Source organism: Budorcas taxicolor, chromosome 12 (genome assembly GCF_023091745.1).
Source record: "Budorcas taxicolor isolate Tak-1 chromosome 12, Takin1.1, whole genome shotgun sequence".
Lineage (NCBI taxonomy): Eukaryota > Metazoa > Chordata > Mammalia > Artiodactyla > Bovidae > Budorcas > Budorcas taxicolor.
The window spans coordinates 68,837,191-68,856,879 of record NC_068921.1 but is presented as its reverse complement, the minus strand read 5'-3'; the positions used below and the strand labels follow the sequence as shown (position 1 = coordinate 68,856,879).

Genomic DNA, 19,689 nt, shown 5'->3' with positions numbered 1-19,689 from the left:
CTCCAGATTATTCTGCTCTGTGATACACATGTGCCTCTCTTTACTGGCTTTCAGAACATTCCTTAGAATAATAATCTTTGACCTTATGATTTCTATTGACAACGGTGGGCTTCCCTGGTGGCTCAGTGGTAAAGAACACGCCTGCCAAAGGAGGAGAAGCAAGAGACACAGGCTTGATCCCCTGGGTTGAGAAGATCCATTGGAGGAGGAAATGGCAACACACTCCAGTATTCTTGCCTGGAAAATTCCATGAGCAGAGAAGCCTGGTTGGATATAGTACAGGGGGTCTCAAAGAGTCAGACATGATGGAGCACGCATGTGCACACAAACACCCACACCCACACACACACTGACAACAAATGGTATTTCCTCCTGGATTCTGCTATTGGGTTTTTAGCAAAGACTTTCCCTTTCATAAACAAGCCAGTGTTTAATTATAGCCATAGTCATGATCTGAGATCCTCTAGGCTCATGTCTTTAGATTTCTGTTTACGCACACCAGCTTCTCAGAAATTCTTTTTGAATTCTTCTCTAAGCCCCAGCTTGCTTACAAACAATTTGGCTAGAAGTTTATTACTGCTGTACTTATGCAGAAATATATGTATGCATGTATATATCTCTCTGTCTCCTTTTTCAAAGAATTTGAGATATATAAATACATAAATTCACAAAAGGATAAACTAAGAATTCCCAAATATAGGAACATGTGCTTAGATGCTCAGTCATGTCTGATTCTTTGTGACCCTATGGACAGTAACCAGCCAGGGTCCTCTGTCCATGGATTCTCCAGGAAGAATACTGGAGTGGGTTGCTGTTTCCTCCTCCAGGGAATCTCCTGAACCAGGGACTGAACCCTGGGTTCCTGCTTCTACTATGTTGGAAGGCAAATTCTTTATTGCTCGCGCCACCTGGGAAGCCCATCTAGGAACATTTGTAAGGCAAATATCGAACAAAACAATGTGTGAATCAGTTACTGGATATGGGGCTATGAATTTGGTTCCAAATGTCATAAATGGCCAAGGCCAAGAAAGAAACGCTATCCTAAGATTCATAACATCTAGATGCTACGGGGGAGCACAGCTTTAATGGATATTGAACTCTGAGAGAAATCTCTCCCCTGATTCCTCATAAAAATGACATTGTGATGTATATTAGATGATATAAAAATGTCTAACAAGTTTCACATGATATTTCTCCATGACGTGCCTTAATGTAGGCTGATGGCTTGATACTAAAAGATAATTCCGTTAGTGTAAGGGGAGGAGGGACCCCAAATTATTACTTTAGCCAGCCTCCTATATCAAGATGGGGATTTCTTAACTCTATTCTGACCTGCTTAGGGCTTCCTCCTAGGGTAGCAATGTTAAAGCACAGAAAGGAGACGGCCACACGCTGTGGCAGAGATTGGAATGATGTGAGCTCAAAGAGAGGAAGCTGAGAAATGGCTGCAGCCACTGGAAGCTAGAAGAGGTGAGAAGGTTCTCACCTAGAACCTTCAGAGGGGGCCCGGCCCTACCGATGACACACTGAGCTTGGACTTCTGCTCTTCAGAATAGTGAGACAAATCTAACCAGAGACTAACAAATCACCCAGTTAGTAGAAATTTGTTAAGGCAGCCTGAGGAAAGTGTTAAGTCTCTTTAGTCACATCAGACTCTTTGCGATCCTAAGGACTGTAGCCCACTGGGCTCCTCTGTCCATGGGATTCTCCAGGTAAGAGTACTGGAGTGGGTTGCCATGCCCTCCTCCAGGGGATCTCCCCAACCCAGGGACTGAACCCTCATCTCTTATGTCTCCTGCCTTGGCCAGGTGGGTCCTTTACCACTAGCTGTACCTGGGAAGCCTAAGGAAACAAATACACGTGGAATATTTCAGTTGACTTGATGCCAACATTTCCTTTGGATCCATGCTTTATCCTGACCCAGTGATTCTCACTTTGGACTGCCCATTAGAATGGCTTAGAAAGCTTAGAAAAAGGGCTGAAATCTGGGTCACATCCACAGAGATTCCACTTCAATAGGCTTGGGCTGTAGGCTGGCAATGGTGTACAGTCAGAGTTAAGTGCTGCCATTTAATTAGTCACAGCAATTTAATGTCATGAGGGTGACACAGAAATACATGTGGCTGGAACAGCAGTATAAGGAAATTTTTAAGTTAGGAATTTGTGTTGGAGCATAACATTCTATATCTTTATGCTGAAATAGAAAGCATTCTTAGACACTGCCTGAAGCAGTTTTGCATCAGCTATCTGCACTGACCTTATGACACTAAGAGAATCCTGTTTCCACCCTGAGAAAATATGGATGCTCTGACAGGTGAACCACTGTTGCTCATCTGGATATTTCCCAGAAGGATTGGGGAGGCATTGCTCTCTAGATTGAAGTTGGACACTGCTTAACTTTAACATAAATCAAAAGATGTCACGTGTGGGCCCTCACTCCAAATTGTCCACCACCTCTCGACAATTACATAATTACAACTTTGAATTCCTGGTGGCATGGTTTGTTGTTGTTGTTCAGTCACTAAGTCGTGTCCAACTCTTTGTGACCTCATGAACTGTAGCATGCCAGGGTCCTCTGTCCTCCACTGTTTCCTGGAGTTTGCTCAAGTTCATGTCCATTGAGTTGGTGGTGCTCTCTAACCATCTAATTTCTCCTTCTGCCCTCCATCTTTCCCAGCATCAGGGTCTTTCCCAATGTGTTGGCTCTTCGCATCAGGTGGCCAAAGTATTGGAGCTTCAGCCTTGGCATCAGGCCTTCCAATGAATTGGGAAAAGAATACATCAAAGTTCCAAATTGAGAAAGGCTGTATGTTGTCACCCTGCTTACTTAACTTATATACAGAGTACATCATGCAAAATGCCTGGCTGGATGAAGCACAAGCTGAAATCAAGATTGCCGGGAGAAATATCAATAACCTCAGATAGGTAGATGACACCACCCTTATGGTAGAAAGTGAAGAGGAACTAAAGAGCCCCTTGATGAAAGTGAAAGAGGTGAGAGAAAAAGATCATGGCATCCAGTCCCATCACTTCGTGGCAAATAGATGGAGAAACAGTGGAAACAGTGACAGGCTTTATTTTTGGTGGCTCCAAAATCACTGCAGACGGTGATTGCAGCCATGAAATTAAAAGACACTTGCTCCTTGGAAGAAAAGCTGTGACAAAACTAGACAGAATATTAAAAAGCAAAGACATTACTTTGCTGACAAAGGTCTGTCTAGTCAAAGCTATGGCTTTTGCAGTAGTCATGTATGGATGTGAGAGCTGGACCATAAAGAAAGCTGAGCATCAAAGAACTGATGCTTTTGAACTGTGGTGTTGGAGAAGACTCTTGAGAGTCCCTTGGACTGCAAGGATATCAAACCAGTCAATCCTAAAGAAAGTCAACATTGAATATTCATTGGAAGGAGTGATGCTGAAGCTAAAGCTCCTATACTTTGGCCACTTGATATGAAGAACTGACTCATGAGAAAAGACCCTGTTGCTAAGAAAGATTGGTCAGGAGGAGAAGGGGATAATAGGATGAAATGGTTGGATGGCATCACTGACTCAATGGACATGAGTTTAAGCAGGCTCTGGGAGTTGGTAATGGATGGGGAAGCCTGGTGTGCTGCAATCCATGGGGTTGCAAAGAGTCATACATGACTGAGAGAGTGAACTGAACTTCCAGTGAATATTCAGGATTGATTTCCTTTAGGATTGACTGGTTTTATTTCTGTTTGCAGTCCAAGGGACTCTCAGAAGTCTTCTCCAGCATCTCAGTTGGAAAGCATCAATTCTTTGGCACTCAGCCTTCCTTATATATAGACTAACTCTCATATCCTCTGAACACTACTGCTGGAAAAACCATAGCTTTGACTATATGGACCTTTGTTGGCAAAGTAATGGCTCTGCTTTTTAGTACGCTGTCTAGGTTTGTCATAGCTTTCCTTCCAAGAAGCATGCGTGACATGGCACTTTATGTGTTTAAGAAGAAAACCCTGCTGCAGAGATGCGCTGAATAGAATGGGTGCTAAGTCATTTCAGTCTGTCCAACCCTTTGTGACCCCATGGACTGTAGCCCACCAGTCTCTTCTGTCCACAGGGTTCTCTAGGCAAGAGTACTGAAGTGGGTTGCCAGTTCCTTCTCCAGGGGATCTTCCCAACCCAGGGGTCGAACTCACTTCTCTTAAGTCTCCTGCATTGCTGGGCAGTTCTTTACCACTAACACCACCTGGGAAGCCCTGAATAGAATAGGACTTATTCTTTGGAGAGAAGAGGATCCCTCATTGTGAACTGTGAAACAAAGCAATTCCTTGTACCTCAGCCCTCAATAAGTGTCTCTTTATTTGTGAAGTTGTGTGACAGCCTGTAGTGGTCTTGGGAAGTACGTAAGGGGGCAGTCAGGAGTGAACGGCTGTTAGCAGTGGGGTTGATCTCTGAAGGGCTTTTGACGACAAGCTCACTGCATCTATTGACTCCCTAGGAAGTCTGAGGTCACAAGCTTGGCCAGAGCACGTAAGCCCAGATAATGAAGATGATTTTGCCCTCTTGAAACAAAGCCAGATATTTTATCTACTTCATTGTGCGCTCTGGGTCATGTGCTAACGATGGGGATTTGTCTAATACTAATCCTGCTAATGAAGGCTTCTCCCAGCCCTTACACAAACCCCACCAGGCCCCGTGATTTGGCAAGCCAGACAGAATAAAGGCAGCACGGCATTTGGCTTTTGAACTGAGTTCAAGGCAATTAAAGTCATGGACTAAGGAGGGAAGGAGGGGGTTCAGAAATACCAGTATAATAAGTAGTATGACTGGAGCGCTCCGTCAATTAACTCAATTAGACAAAGGCTGTTTTAACCGGGGAAGGCGGCGAGAAGCGCTCCCCTCATTAAATCTGGCTGTTAGAGGAGCTTCTGATGGAATGAAATTCGTTTTAGCGGTTTGCATCACATAAAGTCTTCTGTGTGTGTGCATGTACACACGAGCACACATGTGGGCTCTGTAATTTTTGTGGGTCTTTTTTTCAAGAGGAGAGGAATAGAAGGCAGATCCAAAATATACCCCCTAAAAACGTAAATTTCCCCCAAATCAAAAAGCGGGTGAATGCTCAAGAGCCCGAGTGGAAGACCAGGAGAAAGCTGGAGAGAAGCAAGGAGTGGAAGGCGAGAGAGAGAGTTCTCCCGGTTCTAAAGCCATGAGCCCCCTTGGGTGGGGGCTTCTGCTTGGCTGTCTGGGCTGTGCGCTCCCGTCTGGGGCCCGGGCGCAGTTTCCCCGGGTCTGCATGACGGTGGGCAGCCTGCGGGCCAAGGAATGCTGCCCGCCGCTGGGCGCCGACCCCGCCAACGTCTGCGGCTCTCAGGAGGGCCGGGGCCAGTGCGCGGAGGTGCAGACCGACACCAGGCCCTGGAGCGGTCCTTACGTCCTGCGCAACCAGGACGACCGCGAGCGATGGCCCCGGAAGTTCTTCGACCGGACCTGCAGGTGCACAGGTGAGCAGGCAGGCGGATGTGCGCATGCGCCCAGTTGGGTGGGGCTGGCCCCCTGAGGGAGGAACCCCTTCCAAGGCAGAGATGCTCAGCCTAGGCTTTGAAAGGCAACCCAAGTTGGTCCATTGGCATTGAGTAAGGCTGATGTCTGGGTATATTCTGCACACCCTTTAGTAGATCTAGTTATGAGAATTAAATAAATATTCTGTGGGACACGCTGGTTCTATGAACACGTGCCAGCACACCATGGACTTGTCTGTTGGCGAGGGAAGCCAAAGAGCCCCAGAGTCAGCTTTGAAACTCAGAGCAAGTCCTTTCAAGATGGATTCAGTGCCCTCTCCTTCTGAGATGGGTTTGCACTTGTTGAAGAGGGAGGGCGGGTGATTCTTGGCATCGGTAAGACGGACGTGGGGGGGTAGGTGTTCTGAAGTTCGAGTCTCAGCATTTCTGACGATCTGAACAGGTCTCAAGCAGGATATATCTTGCTCGTGAAGGTTATGACTGGCTTGTAACTTTGCCATCCTTGGTGAGATGGACGGACAAAGCTGAAGAAGGGAGGCTAGTTTTTAGATAACAATGGCTTTTTTCACTCCTGTCTGGGTGTGATGTGAGCATTTCAGAATTTATGCAGTATCCCTCTTTCAGACCTTGGTCTCTCTTATTACCTGTTTTTTTTTTTTTTAAATCTCTGTGCACTTCTTACTTCTCCCGCTCTTCTGAGCCTTCTCAAATCCTCTTTAGTGGGGCTCCCCTCCAGTGTTCAGCAAACATGCACGGCAGTGATAACACTCAAAGGCTGGCAGGGCATGTGAAACACACACAGGAAAACATAGGCAGCAACTTTAGCAAAGCCCTTGGAAACTGTTCCACAGTGTCCAGCTGCCTAAGAGGTTTTCCTTTTAAAATATGTTTTTATTGATGTTATATGATGCTAGAACATGGGAGAATATAGATAACTGAGCTATGTAAGGACATAGAAAGGTAAACTAAGAAAATGTACAAAGAGCTGTGATGTTGATGCAAGAATGAGATCAGATTTCTAACTGAAAATTCTGAAGCTATTTTTTAAATACAGAATGGACAAGCAAGGCCCTTTGTATAGCACAGGGAACTATATTCAATATTGTATAATAAACCATAATGGAAAAGGAAAAAATCTGGCTTTATCATCATTATTTTATAGTCGTATTGTTAATTCTGTAATTCAAAGGACTTGTTAGTTTTGTCTTGGGGTATTAATTGTGACAAAATGTTTGTAATAGCATGTTAAATGTATACTATTCATTTTTTTCTAATCTAATTGAGCACTTGCTTCTGTAGACATTATCTCATAGATTCTCATTGTTTTTCAGTCTAATGAGATGCAGCAGATTTCATATTACTTGTGGGATTGGAAACCACACTACACAGTGACTTCTTTGTTGGTGACTAAAAAATTCTTCTAGAAAGCTTATTTCCAGGTCAGTCAATGATGGAGTGCCACAAGTTAGAAACTTTGGGAATCTCCATTTTATGGAATCCTGGCAGCAGAAGACATTAGGAACTCAGGTATAACCGTTAACTCTGCTTATTGCTGCCCATGCCTGGGCTTCCTGGGTGATGCAGTGGTGAAGGATCACCTGCCAATGCAGGAGCCCTAGGTTTAATCCCTGGGTCAGGAAGATCCCCTGGAGAAGGAAATGGCAACCCACTCCAGTATTCTTGCCTGGGAAAACCATAGACAGAGGTAGGCTGGTAGGCTACAGTCCATGGGGTCCCAAAGGGTCGGTCAGAACTGAGCAACTGAGTACATGCACACACGTCACTATCTGACCTGACTAGGAAGTTTTTTTAATTTTTTAAAGTGAGATGGAAGGAATCAGAGGTGGCAGAATAGAAGAGATAATTGCAATCTCCTTGTCCCAAGGGAGTACTTACAAATATTCCCTCTAGAAGTGGCAGTAACTTAGGGTCACAGTGACCTACTTTCAAAATGTTCTCAGGAGGATGTGTGTGCTCAATCGCTCATTGGTGTCCAACTCTTTGCTACCCCATGGACTGTAGGAGCCACCAGGCTTCTCTGTCCATGGGATTTTCCAGGCAAGAATACTGGAGTGGGTTGCCATTTCCTACTTCAGGGGATCTTCTTGACCCAGGGATTGAACCTGTGTCTCCTGCAATGACAGGTGGATTCTTTACCACTGTGCCACCTGAGCTTCTTAGGCAAACATACCTAAGAAGGCAGTGGGCCAGAAACAGGGCCTGACCTGTAAGTCCAGAAGGACATGTCATATCTGTAGACCATTCAAAGAAAGCAGGGTGTATGGTCTCCTTCTCCAGCCATAGTCAAGACCAGGACTGTCTCTTAGAACCCCTTGTCTCCCTCCTCCAGGATTTGATCTGTCTAGACTCATTCAGGACCATAGCTCTTTCCATCCCATCTTTGGATTGACTGCACTTATGTTGGCTAGATGGTCTTTTTCTTTGAGTCACAGGACACCAGACTAAGTCCTTAGTGATTGGGCTGGACAGGTATTTCGTATATCCAATAATCACTGTGATGTGTCATATGCCCCAAAGCAAGACACATGTTTTTTCAGCTTATTCTCCCTGAAGAGTGAATTGCTTGCTTTCTTAGGCTAATTTCTTCATGATTTAGGAGGCAGTCTTCAGAAGTTAAACCTGATCTTCAGTGCCCAAAGTACACCCCCCACCACCGCCGTAACCTCAAAATTCTTTGGCAAGAGATTCTTCTAGTGTCACCTCAAATTTATTAATGAAATGTAGATTAGCAACAAGACTGTTGATGACCTTGGAATTTTGTTAATTCCATGGAAAGATAAACACACCATTCATCTTTAATGGACATTGAGATTGTTTCTTCATCTTGGTCATTGGGAATAATGCTGAAATCAACATAGGAATCTCAATATCTTTGTGAGATCCTGATTTATGTTCTTTTGGATAAATACTCAGAAATTGGATTGCTGGATTGTATGGTAGTTTTATTTTTAATTTTTGAAGAACCTTCATAGTATTTTCCACAGCAGCTGCATCATTTTGCATTTCCATCAGTAGTGTGCAAGGGTTCCAATTTCTTTGCATCCTAGTCAGATGGTATGTATTTGCAATTTAATGCTATTCAACCCTAGAAAAGAAGGAAATTCAGCAGTATGTAACAACATGAATGAACCTTGAGGACATTGTGCTAAGAAGATAAGTCAGCCAGAGAAAGACAAATACTGGATAATTCTACGTACGTGAGGCATCTGAAATAGTCAAATTCATATAATCAAAGAACAGAATGGTAGTTACCAGGAGCTGGGAGGGAGGGGAAATAAAGATTTAGTAATCAGAGGCCATAAAGTTTCAGTTAATCAAGATGAATAAGATCTAGAGTTCTGTACGCTGTACGTAGAGTCAACAGTAATGTTTTAAACAATTAAACATGTGTTAAGAGGGTAGATCTCACGTAAAGTATTCTTAGCACAATAAAAAAAGAAAACACCCATAGTCTCCACGATCTTGAAGTTGGTAAAGGATTTTAGCTCAATAAAAATAAATAAATGCAAACTCAGATGGGAAAAACCCCTAAATTATGTACTCAAATTCTCTAGAGAGAACTTTTGTATTCTCTGTGGGGATAATTTCAAACTGAAAAATTATTGAGCTTAATTTTCAAGAAGAGCTTAATTTCAGGAGATCTTGGCATCAGCGATTCACCTTCCAAATCTCACCTGCCAATTGGCATTCCTGAGAAAAGACTAGTTGCAGCTGTGTCTTTGGACTTTTGAAAAACACGTGCACCAAATGGTTTTTGAACAATTGTCTGAGAATTTCTTGTCGTACAACTAAGTGCCTCCATCTTCCAATCTCTAAAATGGGGATAATGATGAAACCACACTTGTAAAATTCTTTTGAGCTCTGTAGATGAAAGGCCTCATGTGAGTGCAAAGTATTGTTATTAATATAATAGAATCTCTAATTAAAAGGAATAGGCTATTTAGGCTCCTTGTAAATTCACTAATCGGTGGTCTTTAAACTTATTTAGTCTAATAGCCTTTGGAGGTTGAGCTGATGTGGTTCATGTGGGAACATGCACTGTTTCGTTGTTCTCATTCTTTTTCCATTTTTATCCTGGTCCTAGGTAGGTATAAGACTTTGTCTTTTTAAATTTCATTTTTGCTCAAAGACATACTAAATAACAGATAGACTGATATCTAGGGATCTTTTACTTTTTCTCTCTCCATTCCCCAGTGAGATAATGCAATCCTTCCTAAAAGGTCTCCTTTTTTTTTTTTTTTTTCAACTGTTGCTGTTGGTGGATTAATGGAGAAACTCAACTCATTAAATTAATGTGAGGGACTGCTAGGAAATCTAAGTTAAAGAAATAAACATTTTGTGTGGTAAGGTTTTATGTTACTGCATTTTTTGTTGTCTTCAATATTTTAACAAATTCTTTAGACCAGGGTTAGAAGCACAAATATGAAAGAGAGCTGACTGCAGAGCTGTGGGGTGTGTTTTCTCTGAGACATGCTGGGAAAGGGATTTTTAAAAAGTCAAATACATTTCTAGGTAATAGGTGAGCTCAAATCCACACAAACACTTTCTTATTAGCATTTCTGCATTGCTTTTCGGGGGCAACTTGGGCTTTGTGAGAAGAGATGGCTTTGTTCAACACAATTGTGAACCATCTCTGATCTTCTGAGTCAGAATGAATCATTTCATCTTCTGTCATCCACGGTGCTCAGTTAATTCTTGTTTTCACGTTTCCCATCGTTAGGCTGGTGTTGATATTTCATCGCACTCATGTTCCTCATTCCACTAGATGAAGGCACCGAGCCTGATTTATATTTATATCCTGTAGCACTTAATGCCTTTTATTCAGTTATTCATGACTCCTTCATCAACCACCTAACCAATGTTTATTTAGCACCATTTATGTTAGGTCCTTCAGATACTAAGGTGAAAACCCCAACGTGATTTTTGATAGTCCAAATGTGCTGCTTGAGTAAGACAGGTATGAAAACAAATACTTGAAGACTATGAGATTTGATCAGTGGTAACTTGTAAAACTAGTAATGGTGATGCTTCATATAGAACTTACTATGTACCAGTACTGCTCTATGTTACCATGATTGCTTCCTGTAAGAACCCTTTATTCCAATAGGACAGGTTTTGAGAGGTCAAGTCCATAGTAATCAAGTGTGGCAGTTGTATGAATGTACATAAATATGTGGGTGTGCAGAGAAGGGACTGTTTAATTTTGACCTTTCTTTAGGTAATAGATGCTAATAAATTATTTGTTGAGTAAATGAATGAGGGAGACAGTTATTGGTAATTTAGTTTCTAGCAACCAAAATGAATATTGGTAGAGAAAATGCAGAGATCTTAAAACTCATGGCCTAGGTCATGAATTATTCAATTTTAATAATGAGATACCAAAATTCAAAGACAAATTTTATTCCTTTAAATCTAAAAATGTATTGAATTTATTATTTCAAAATTTGTGCATGCTATTTCTTAGCATTTAGAAGGAAGCAGTTGTTCTCCTGTTGTAGAATTGTAACTGCATTGTCACGTCTGATCATCTGGCCTTAGGGAAACAACTGGAAGTTTGGGTATTTAGTATTCTTCACATGCATTTTGTTCAATCACTTCTCAAAAAATACTCTGCTCCTATGCCGCTGCTGTCACTTCAGTCATGTCCAACTCTTTGCAACCCCATGGACTGTAGTCTTTCAGGCTCCTCTGTCCATGGGGATTCTCTAGGCAAGAATATTGGAGTGGGTTGTCATGCCCTCCTCCAGGGGATCTTCCCGACCCAGGTATGGAACCTGTGTCTCCTGCATTGGCAGGCAGGTTTTTTACCACTGGCACCACCTGGGAAGTCCCTCTGTTCCATTAGAAACTGCGAAAGTGAAGGGATGTATTTCAATTAAGATGTTTTAAAAATAGATATTATTCAATTATAGTAGGCACCCCAAGGGAAAATAGATAGACTCCAAGCTCCATGAAGACTGAAGTACCTTGCATAACATCTGATACTGTAGTAGCCATTGAATAAGTATTGATTAAATAATTTATATTTAATAGCTTCACCTAAGTGATCAACACAAATTTTAATGTTTAATGCAAACTGTTCAAAAACTTGATTTTCAGTCTTGGGACTAGTAGAATTTTTCCTTTGAACTATTAACTTAAACTTATTTTTTCCTTTGGTGTTGAAACAGGAAAATGCAAATAAAGCTAAGTAAGGGTAGGTAAGGGGCTTCTGCGGTGGCGCCAGTGGTAAAGGACCCACCTGCCAGTGCAGGAGACATAAGAACTCTGGGTTCTGTCCCTGGCTTGGGAAGGTTCCCTGGAGGAGGGCATGGCAACCCACTCCAGTATTCTTGCCTGAAGAATCCCATGGACAGAGGAGCCTGGTGAGCTACAGTCCATAGAGTCTCAAAGAGTCAGACACGACTGAAGCGACTTAGCATGCACGCACACAAGGGTAGGTAAAATATTTTGTATATTACAAAGAACATAGGACTACCTCCCTCAAATTCTTCCTATTTATGATATTTTTAAGGACATTTCTTTTAACCATCGAAAAATAGCAGACAGTATTTTTTTTATACAGGACACATGCTCATTTTGTTTTCATGCTGTTGGAAAATTTTCTTTTCCTTTAGAGATCCAAATAACCCTCTTTTCTATATTTTTATATATTTATTTGGCTGCGTTGGGTCTTAGTTGTGACTCTTCGCTGTGTCATGTGGGATCTTTCTTTGTGGCAGCACAGACTCTCTAGTTATGCTACTGGAGAAGGCAATGACACCCCACTCCAGTACTCTTGCCTGGAAAATCCCATGGACGGAGGAGCCTGGTAGCCTGTAGTCCATGGGGTCATGAAGAGTCAGACATGACTGAGCAACTTCACTTTCATTTTTCACTTTCATGCATTGGAGAAGGAAATGGCAACCCACTCCAGTGTTCTTGCCTGGAGAATCCCAGGGACGGGGGAGCCTGGTGGGCTGCTGTCTATGGGGTCGCACAGAGTTGGACACGACTGAAGCGACTTAGTAGCAGCAGTTATGCTTCACGGGCTTAGTTGCTCCTCGGCATGTGGGATCCTAGTTCCCCAAATAGGGATTGGACTTGTGTCCCCTGCATAGCAAGGAGGGTTCTGGGCCCTAACCCTCTCTTTACCATGGTCATAGTATGTTTTACTTACATCTGTTTTGGTCTTGCAATTTATCAAAATTACTTGCAGGGCCTGCTTTTCCTTCTGATTCACAAGGACAGGGAGAGAAAGGAAGAAGAAAATTGAGAATTATTGAATCCATCTGTTACATGCTTTTTATATCCTTTTTTTAATTAAAAAATTTTAATTTCAACTTTATTGACGTATAAATGGCAAATAAAATTGTAAGATGTTTAAAGCATCCATTGAGATGATTTGGCTTTTTGCTCCTTTCATTTATTAAATGAAGATTCATTCGTCCAAGGCCCAGCATAGGCCTAGGCAGCAGGATAATTGCCTTCTAGTGTCCTTGTAGAGAGCTCATTGTGCAGCTTAAAGGAGGAATAGTTAAACCAGGTGAAGAGGAAGGTAGGAAGACTGTGAGGGAAAAGTGTTCAAAACGGAAGAGCAAGTAAAAAGATCTGGGAGGAAGAGGAGGAGGAGAAGACAGGGAGCTGGTACATTAAATGTTTCCCACAACCCCTAGGAGATAAGTTATTGCTCTCTTTTGTTTCAACACACAAACAATATTTAAGTGTTTACTCTTTAACTTATCACTACCTAAGGAATGAGGTGCTGGTCATACCAACTGCAATGAAAGTGAAAGTCAAAGTGTAGTTACTTAGTCATGTCTGACTCTTTGTGGCCCCATGGACTGTAGCCCACCAGGCTCCTCTGTCCATGGGGATTCTCCAGGCAAGAATACTGGAGTGGGTAGCCATTCCCTTCTCCAGGGGATCTTCCCGACCCAGGGGTTGAACTGTGGTCTCTCTGGCATTGCAGGCAGATTCTTTACTGTCTGAGCCACCAGGGAAGCCCAAATGCAATAATCAAGGCTAAACAGGGAAAAGTCACCCTAAAATAATTTCAATTTTAGACGCTAAACAGAAAGAGGCCCGGAGCTTGGTATGACTAGTACTTGGTCCCTGAGATGATGAAATGGAGGAGCAGTTAGTGCAGAGATGGGCAACCCTGCAGTGATTTGCACTTTCTGACACTAGGGCCACTAATTCACCTTTATGACCTGCCAGCCTCCATTGATTTGATCTTAACTCTGTCTCCTTCGTAACATAAACCAGCTTTTTAAATGTTGGATTTCACCTAAATTCCTGGAAATCAGTTTATTTATTTTCATTCCCCCTTTAGCTTGGTGTATATTCTCTTCCTTCTGTAGATCAATAACCTTCTGCATGTGCTTCAGGGCAGAGGGGCCCAGCAGTGATGACATTTGAGGCTGCAGCTCCGCCCCAGGAAGGGACACCTGACATGATCCATGAGTGGAACAGATGGCAGCACTTGTCTTAGTCTCCCAGGGCTTCCATAACAAAGGACCGTAGACTGGGTGGCACACAGAAACTCATTCTCTCTGGAGGACTGACATCCCAGATCAAGGTGTCAGCAGGGTGTGCGTCTTGAGGTCTCTCTTGTTGGCTTGTTGTGTCCAGACACCCCTCTCTGTGTCCAAATTTCCTTTTCTTATGAGGACACCAGTCATGTTGGATCAACCACAACCCCCTCCCTGCCCCACCACAGTGTCTTCATTTTAACTTACTTTTTAAAAAGACCCTATCTCCAAAATTAGCCACCGAAGTGCTAGGGGTTAGGACGTCAGCATATGAATTTGGTGGGGATTTAATTCAGCGCATAACACCATGGAATTCGTTTCATGTCCTGTTTCTTTGCTGGGAATATTTCTAGAAACTCTCTGGTGTTCAGTCCCCTTGGAGAGACAAACATTTCAAGCAGAGCGCAAGGAAAGACAACCGACCTTCTCTTCCTTTCTACTCCAGAAATTTCTTCCAAGCTATATAAGCTTACTTCTTCTTCCATCTTTCCCTTAATTTCTCAAATGCACTAGGAAACTTCTCCGGCTATAACTGTGGAGACTGCAGGTTTGGCTGGACCGGCCCCAGATGCGATCAGAAGAAACCATTGGTTGTCCGGCAAGATGTCCATTCCTTGACCCCTCAAGAGAGGGAGCAATTCTTGGGCGCCTTAGACCTCGCAAAGTACACTCCACACCCCGACTACGTGATCACCACGCAACACTGGCTGGGCCTCCTGGGGCCCAATGGGACCCAACCACAGATCGCCAACTGCAGCATTTACGATTTCTTTGTGTGGCTCCATTATTATTCCGTCAGAGATACATTATTAGGTGAGCTTTCCCCCCCTTTACCTTAAGGAATCCTAGGGGCGTCGTAGGTAGCTCGGTGGTAAAGAATCTGCCTGCCAATGCAGGAGCCACAGGAGACTCAGGCGTTCTGAAATCGTGCTCTATTTGCAATTATCCTCACTTTTGAGGCTCCTCGTTGGGGTTAGGGTGAGTGAAGACAGAGAGCTCACTTTGAATAGTAAGATTCTCATTTGGAATCTGTCCTTGTGTTTGGGCTTCCCTGGTGGCTCAGCAGTAAAGAATCCGCTTGTAATGCAGGAGACTTGGGTTCCATCCCTAGGTTGGAAAGATCCCCTGGGGAGAGGATGGCAACCCACTCCAGTATGCTTGCCTGGAGAATTCCATGGACAAAGGAGCCTGGCGGGTTACAGTCCATAGCGTCACAAAGAGTCAGATGCTACTGAGCACAGCACAACCCTTGTGTTTACTGCTCATTCCCCCTCCTCATTTTGTTTTGAGAACTTTAAACTTTGTTCTGCGTTCAAACATTTACAAAGGGCTGCCTAGCCAACAGCAGCAACAGCAGTTTTTCCCCTCAGTGTGGGTCTTTCAAAAACTTGCCTCACAGGTAAGCATCTGTCTTTCTGTATCGACAGATACGGAGGCTCTTCTGGCTATAAACCTTTATAGTTTTCCTGTCATCACTCTGAAAAATTTTTGCTTTATGAGAGGGTAGTCTCTCAAGAGGAAAAGAAAACTATAGTTTCTGGTTGCATCTAGGAATTAAATTTATATTCATGTCTGTTCATCTCTCTGTAGTTATTATGGGGACTTTGAAAAAGAACTAAAGTTAGCTCAAGTTTCTACATAACCATCAAAAGCTGTTATGAGACAGAGAAGAAGGATTGGAAAGGCAGTAAGGAGGTCATTAAATCGCCCAAAGCTTTTCACTAAAATTGGCAGTTCCAGAGGCCAGCCAAATTGGTTTGAATGTATTTTTCCTCTCTTCTGGTCTCGGCAACCATGCTTGTCAGCTAATAGTTGTAACTGATTGATGGCTGAGGCAAAACCCGTGAAAGTTCCTTTTGGTTCCAAATGCTGAATTCAGACTAAGTGTAGTTGAAGTTCCTTTGTTATTCATTAATCCCTCCCTATAAATGCAGGCATTTGTAAGGAATAGGTTAGAAAAAGTCTTTAAAAAATATATTTCATTTAGATCTTAATGATCTGTTCTTTGGGATACTCTTATTTTATCTTCCTGAAGCACTGCTTCTAAATTAAATTTATAACAGGAGCTCTTAAGATAACCTGAGTTTCTCCGAATCTCTGCTGACCATCAGACTTTCAAGAGATGAAGGAGAATTTATCCTGAAAGTGCTATTTGCTTCTGAGATTGTTTTGTTGTGGTTGTTGTTTTCAGAGGAATAAATGACAAAAACAGCTGTTTTCCCTTATGGTTGAAGAAGAAAGGTGGGTGGGGAGATAAATTAGGAATTTGGAATTAACAGACACACACTGCTGTATATAAAATATGAATAGATAAACAATAAGATCCTATTGTATAGCCCAGGGAACTATATTCAATATCTTATAATAAACCACAACGAGAAAGAAGAAAAATATATATATGTGCTTCCCAGGTGGTGCAGTGGTAAAGAATCTGCCAGTGTAAGCGACATAGGTGCATTCCCTGAGTCAGGAAGATCCCCTGGAGAAGGAAATGGTAACCCACTCCAGTCTGCTTGCCTGGAGAATCCCATGGACAGAGGAGCCTGGCGGGCTGCAGTCCATGGGGTCCCAAAGAGTTGAATATGACTGAACGTGTGCATGCGTGTGTGCACGTGCACACGCACACACACACGCATTCAGCAAACTGAATCACTTTGCTTTCCCTGAAACATTATAAATCAGCTATTGCTTCAATAAAAATTAATTAATTAAAAAGTCCAGTTGTTTTCCGACTAAAACATCATGGACTTACTGGCTCTCCAGAGCATCCCAGGTAAGGTTCACATTAAAAAATTCTATTCTGTGACCTCTAACATGTTTCCCAATTGTTTTAGGACCAGGGCGCCCATACAAGGCTATAGATTTCTCACACCAAGGACCTGCCTTTGTTACCTGGCACCGGTACCACTTGTTATGGCTGGAAAGGGATCTCCAGGTTGGTCAAAAGTTTCTTTTAGTTTTGCTATGTATTTGGGCAAGACCCGTCTAAGTCTTTGCTTCCTTCATTTTCTTGTTGTTTCTGATGACATGAATTGAATGTCTGGTCATGCCCTTTGCTTTTAGCGCCTTACTGGCAACGAGTCCTTCGCTTTGCCCTACTGGAACTTTGCCACCGGCAGGAACGAGTGTGACGTGTGCACAGACCAGCTGCTTGGGGCAGCAAGGCAAGACGATCCGACTCTGATTAGTCAGAACTCTCGATTCTCCAGCTGGGAGATTGTCTGTGACAGGTAATGACATGGGTACCTGCTGTGCAAATCCAAGAGACCATATTTCCTCATGTCTGAGAGATGGACAGTCACTTTACAATTCTGTTTCTAATGTGTGTTGAATTCTGTTTGCATGTTTCTGAAAGTTATTTTCCTGCGGGAGGTAGGATTTTTTAAAATCCTGAGTCCTTTAGTAAAAAAAAAAAAAAAATAGAGGTAGGAAATCACACTGATAAAACTGAGCATGCCCCATCACTTTGAGATCCACTGTTTTAAAATGAGAAGTAGTTCCTATATTCAGCCATGTCTTGAGCTCTGATCATATTCTAAGCAGTTTAATAGTGCTGGGAATACATGGATGAATAAAATGCAGCCTTCCTTTGGAATATCGTTTTATACTTACAAAGGTAGATGGCTGGTAAACAAATTACAGTAAAACGTGAGAAGTTATTTTAATAGGTGTGTGTGCAAAGCCAAGAAGAAAATCAGGGAAAGTCTTTAGGAGGTGGAGATGATTATCCTGAGACTTCAAGGAGGCACAAACCTCTCAACCACAGGTGGGGGAGGGTGGTGTGTCCTCGGTTGGGGGAACATCATGTATGAAGCTAGAAAAGCCTCTGGAAGCTGTCTGGTATGGCTGGACCACAGAGTTCTGGGGAGTTGAGCAGAACAGAAAATGGGGTAGGGGTACAGATCTCTAAAGCACTAAAATTGGGTCGTGTGCAGCTGCTGTAGGAACTTTTTTTCTACCATAAGTTATACCAACAAATGTTGGTTATTAAAAAAGTACAATACTCAAATACACACAAGCAGCCAGCCGCTCATGAAGAATTCTGTCCTCAGTGATTCCTTGAATATGTCTCTTTCTGAACACACATCTCAGGAACAGATTCCCCAGGCAGCTCTTCTGTCTCTCTGTATGTGTTTGTTTCCTCCACAACCTGCTGTGCTCACACTCTTGTCCTGTGTCTTTGGACTGCTCCATGGCGCAGAGCACTGCCGTCCACACCCCAGGCTGGGCATGTGCGGGCTTTCGGGGATCCAGCTCACAGGGACCCCATCTTCTCCATCCTGAGCTTTTCCTACAGCCTTCCAGACAGTGTCCCTGGGGATGTAGTAAGTGCTGTGTATGTGACTCTGAGTCATTCCAGAAGGCTCCATTTCTCATAGTGTCCTGGGCTATTAGTCGGTGGTATGTGAAAAGAGATTTCTCTGATCAGATTAATTTAGAGAATTCTGAACTTAAAATGTCTTTAGAAGTTTTAGAATGTCTCAGAGCTTTTAAGTAACCATATTCTTATTTTTCTAGAGGGGCTTAAACTTACCTGACCCTGACACCCTTAATTTCACAGGCCGTCTCACTGGAATGCTCTGGGAAAGGCAGCTTTTAGAGGCTGTTTCTGCCTAGTTTTTAGGCACCAGCCTATTTCATCTTCCTGTGTGTGCTGATTCTATTCTCACACACTCAGTAAGATCCCCTCATCCATTAAAATCCACACAGAATCGTCTTTAAAAATTAATCTCTACTGAATGAAATACTGCTCTGATGGTAGAATTCCAGGCCACAACAGGCACGTGGGATATAATATTACGGTAGGGGTCCCCAGCCTCTGGGATCTAATGCCTGATGATCAGAGGTGGAGTTGATGTAATAATAATAGAAATAAAGTGCACAAAAATATAATGCGCTTGAATCATTCTGAAACCTTCCCCCCACCCCCACCCCACCCCAGTCTGTGGAAACATTGTCTTCCTCGAAATCAGTCGCTGGTGCCAGAAAGGTTGGGGCCCACCTTCTCAGCTTCCATGTTTGCCGAGTAACCATCCTGACCTTAGAACATTTTCTAACATGGCATTTCTCCTAATTCCTCTCCTCCGTATAGTATCATCTGTTTTGACTCTGACCACCTCCATTTGTCTTCAGTTTGCCTGGAATGCTTTCCTAAGCTTCACTTCTGCCAAACTGGCTTAGTCAAAGTCTCTCAGTCGTGTCTGACTCTTTGTGACCCCAAGGACTATACAGACCATGGAATTCTCCAGGCCAGAACTGGAGTGGGTAGCCTTTCCCTTCTCCAGCGGATCTTTCCAACCCAGGGATTGAACCCACGTCTCCCACATTGTAGGCAGATTCTTTACCAGCTGAGCCACCAAGGAAGCACATGTGTGCTGGATGGTTGAATTTATCAGGTCAAACTGGCTTAGCTCAGTGTTAATACAGTCTACCCTGGTCTCTCTTCAGTTACTCCAGATTTAAATGCACGTACGGTACGATGGGAGTCACCATCTTGCCTAGTAAACCGTCTTACTGCCTTTCCAATGGAATGGTAATTTTCCTCGTTACTTATGTGTTGATTCATATTTCATGCACCTATGTTTTCAAAACTCCTTCATCCATAATTGCTTTTGGAAGCAGTTCTTTTACCACATACGTTTGATCCTTGTAAAGCAACTATAGTA

At 43.0% G+C, this 19,689-nt stretch overlaps 1 protein-coding gene across 1 annotated transcript in view; it reads left to right on the top strand.

Annotated features, from left to right (window-relative positions):
- The first annotated feature begins 5,176 nt into the window (after positions 1-5,176).
- The window catches only part of DCT (dopachrome tautomerase), a 37,986-nt gene continuing 23,473 nt past the window's right edge, over positions 5,177-19,689 (top strand). Inside the window, exons 1-4 of the mRNA XM_052650274.1 lie at positions 5,177-5,471; positions 14,537-14,836; positions 16,858-16,958; positions 17,087-17,253. Coding sequence (XP_052506234.1) covers positions 5,177-5,471; positions 14,537-14,836; positions 16,858-16,958; positions 17,087-17,253 — 863 coding nt within the window. The remainder of the gene's footprint in view (positions 5,472-14,536; positions 14,837-16,857; positions 16,959-17,086; positions 17,254-19,689) is intronic.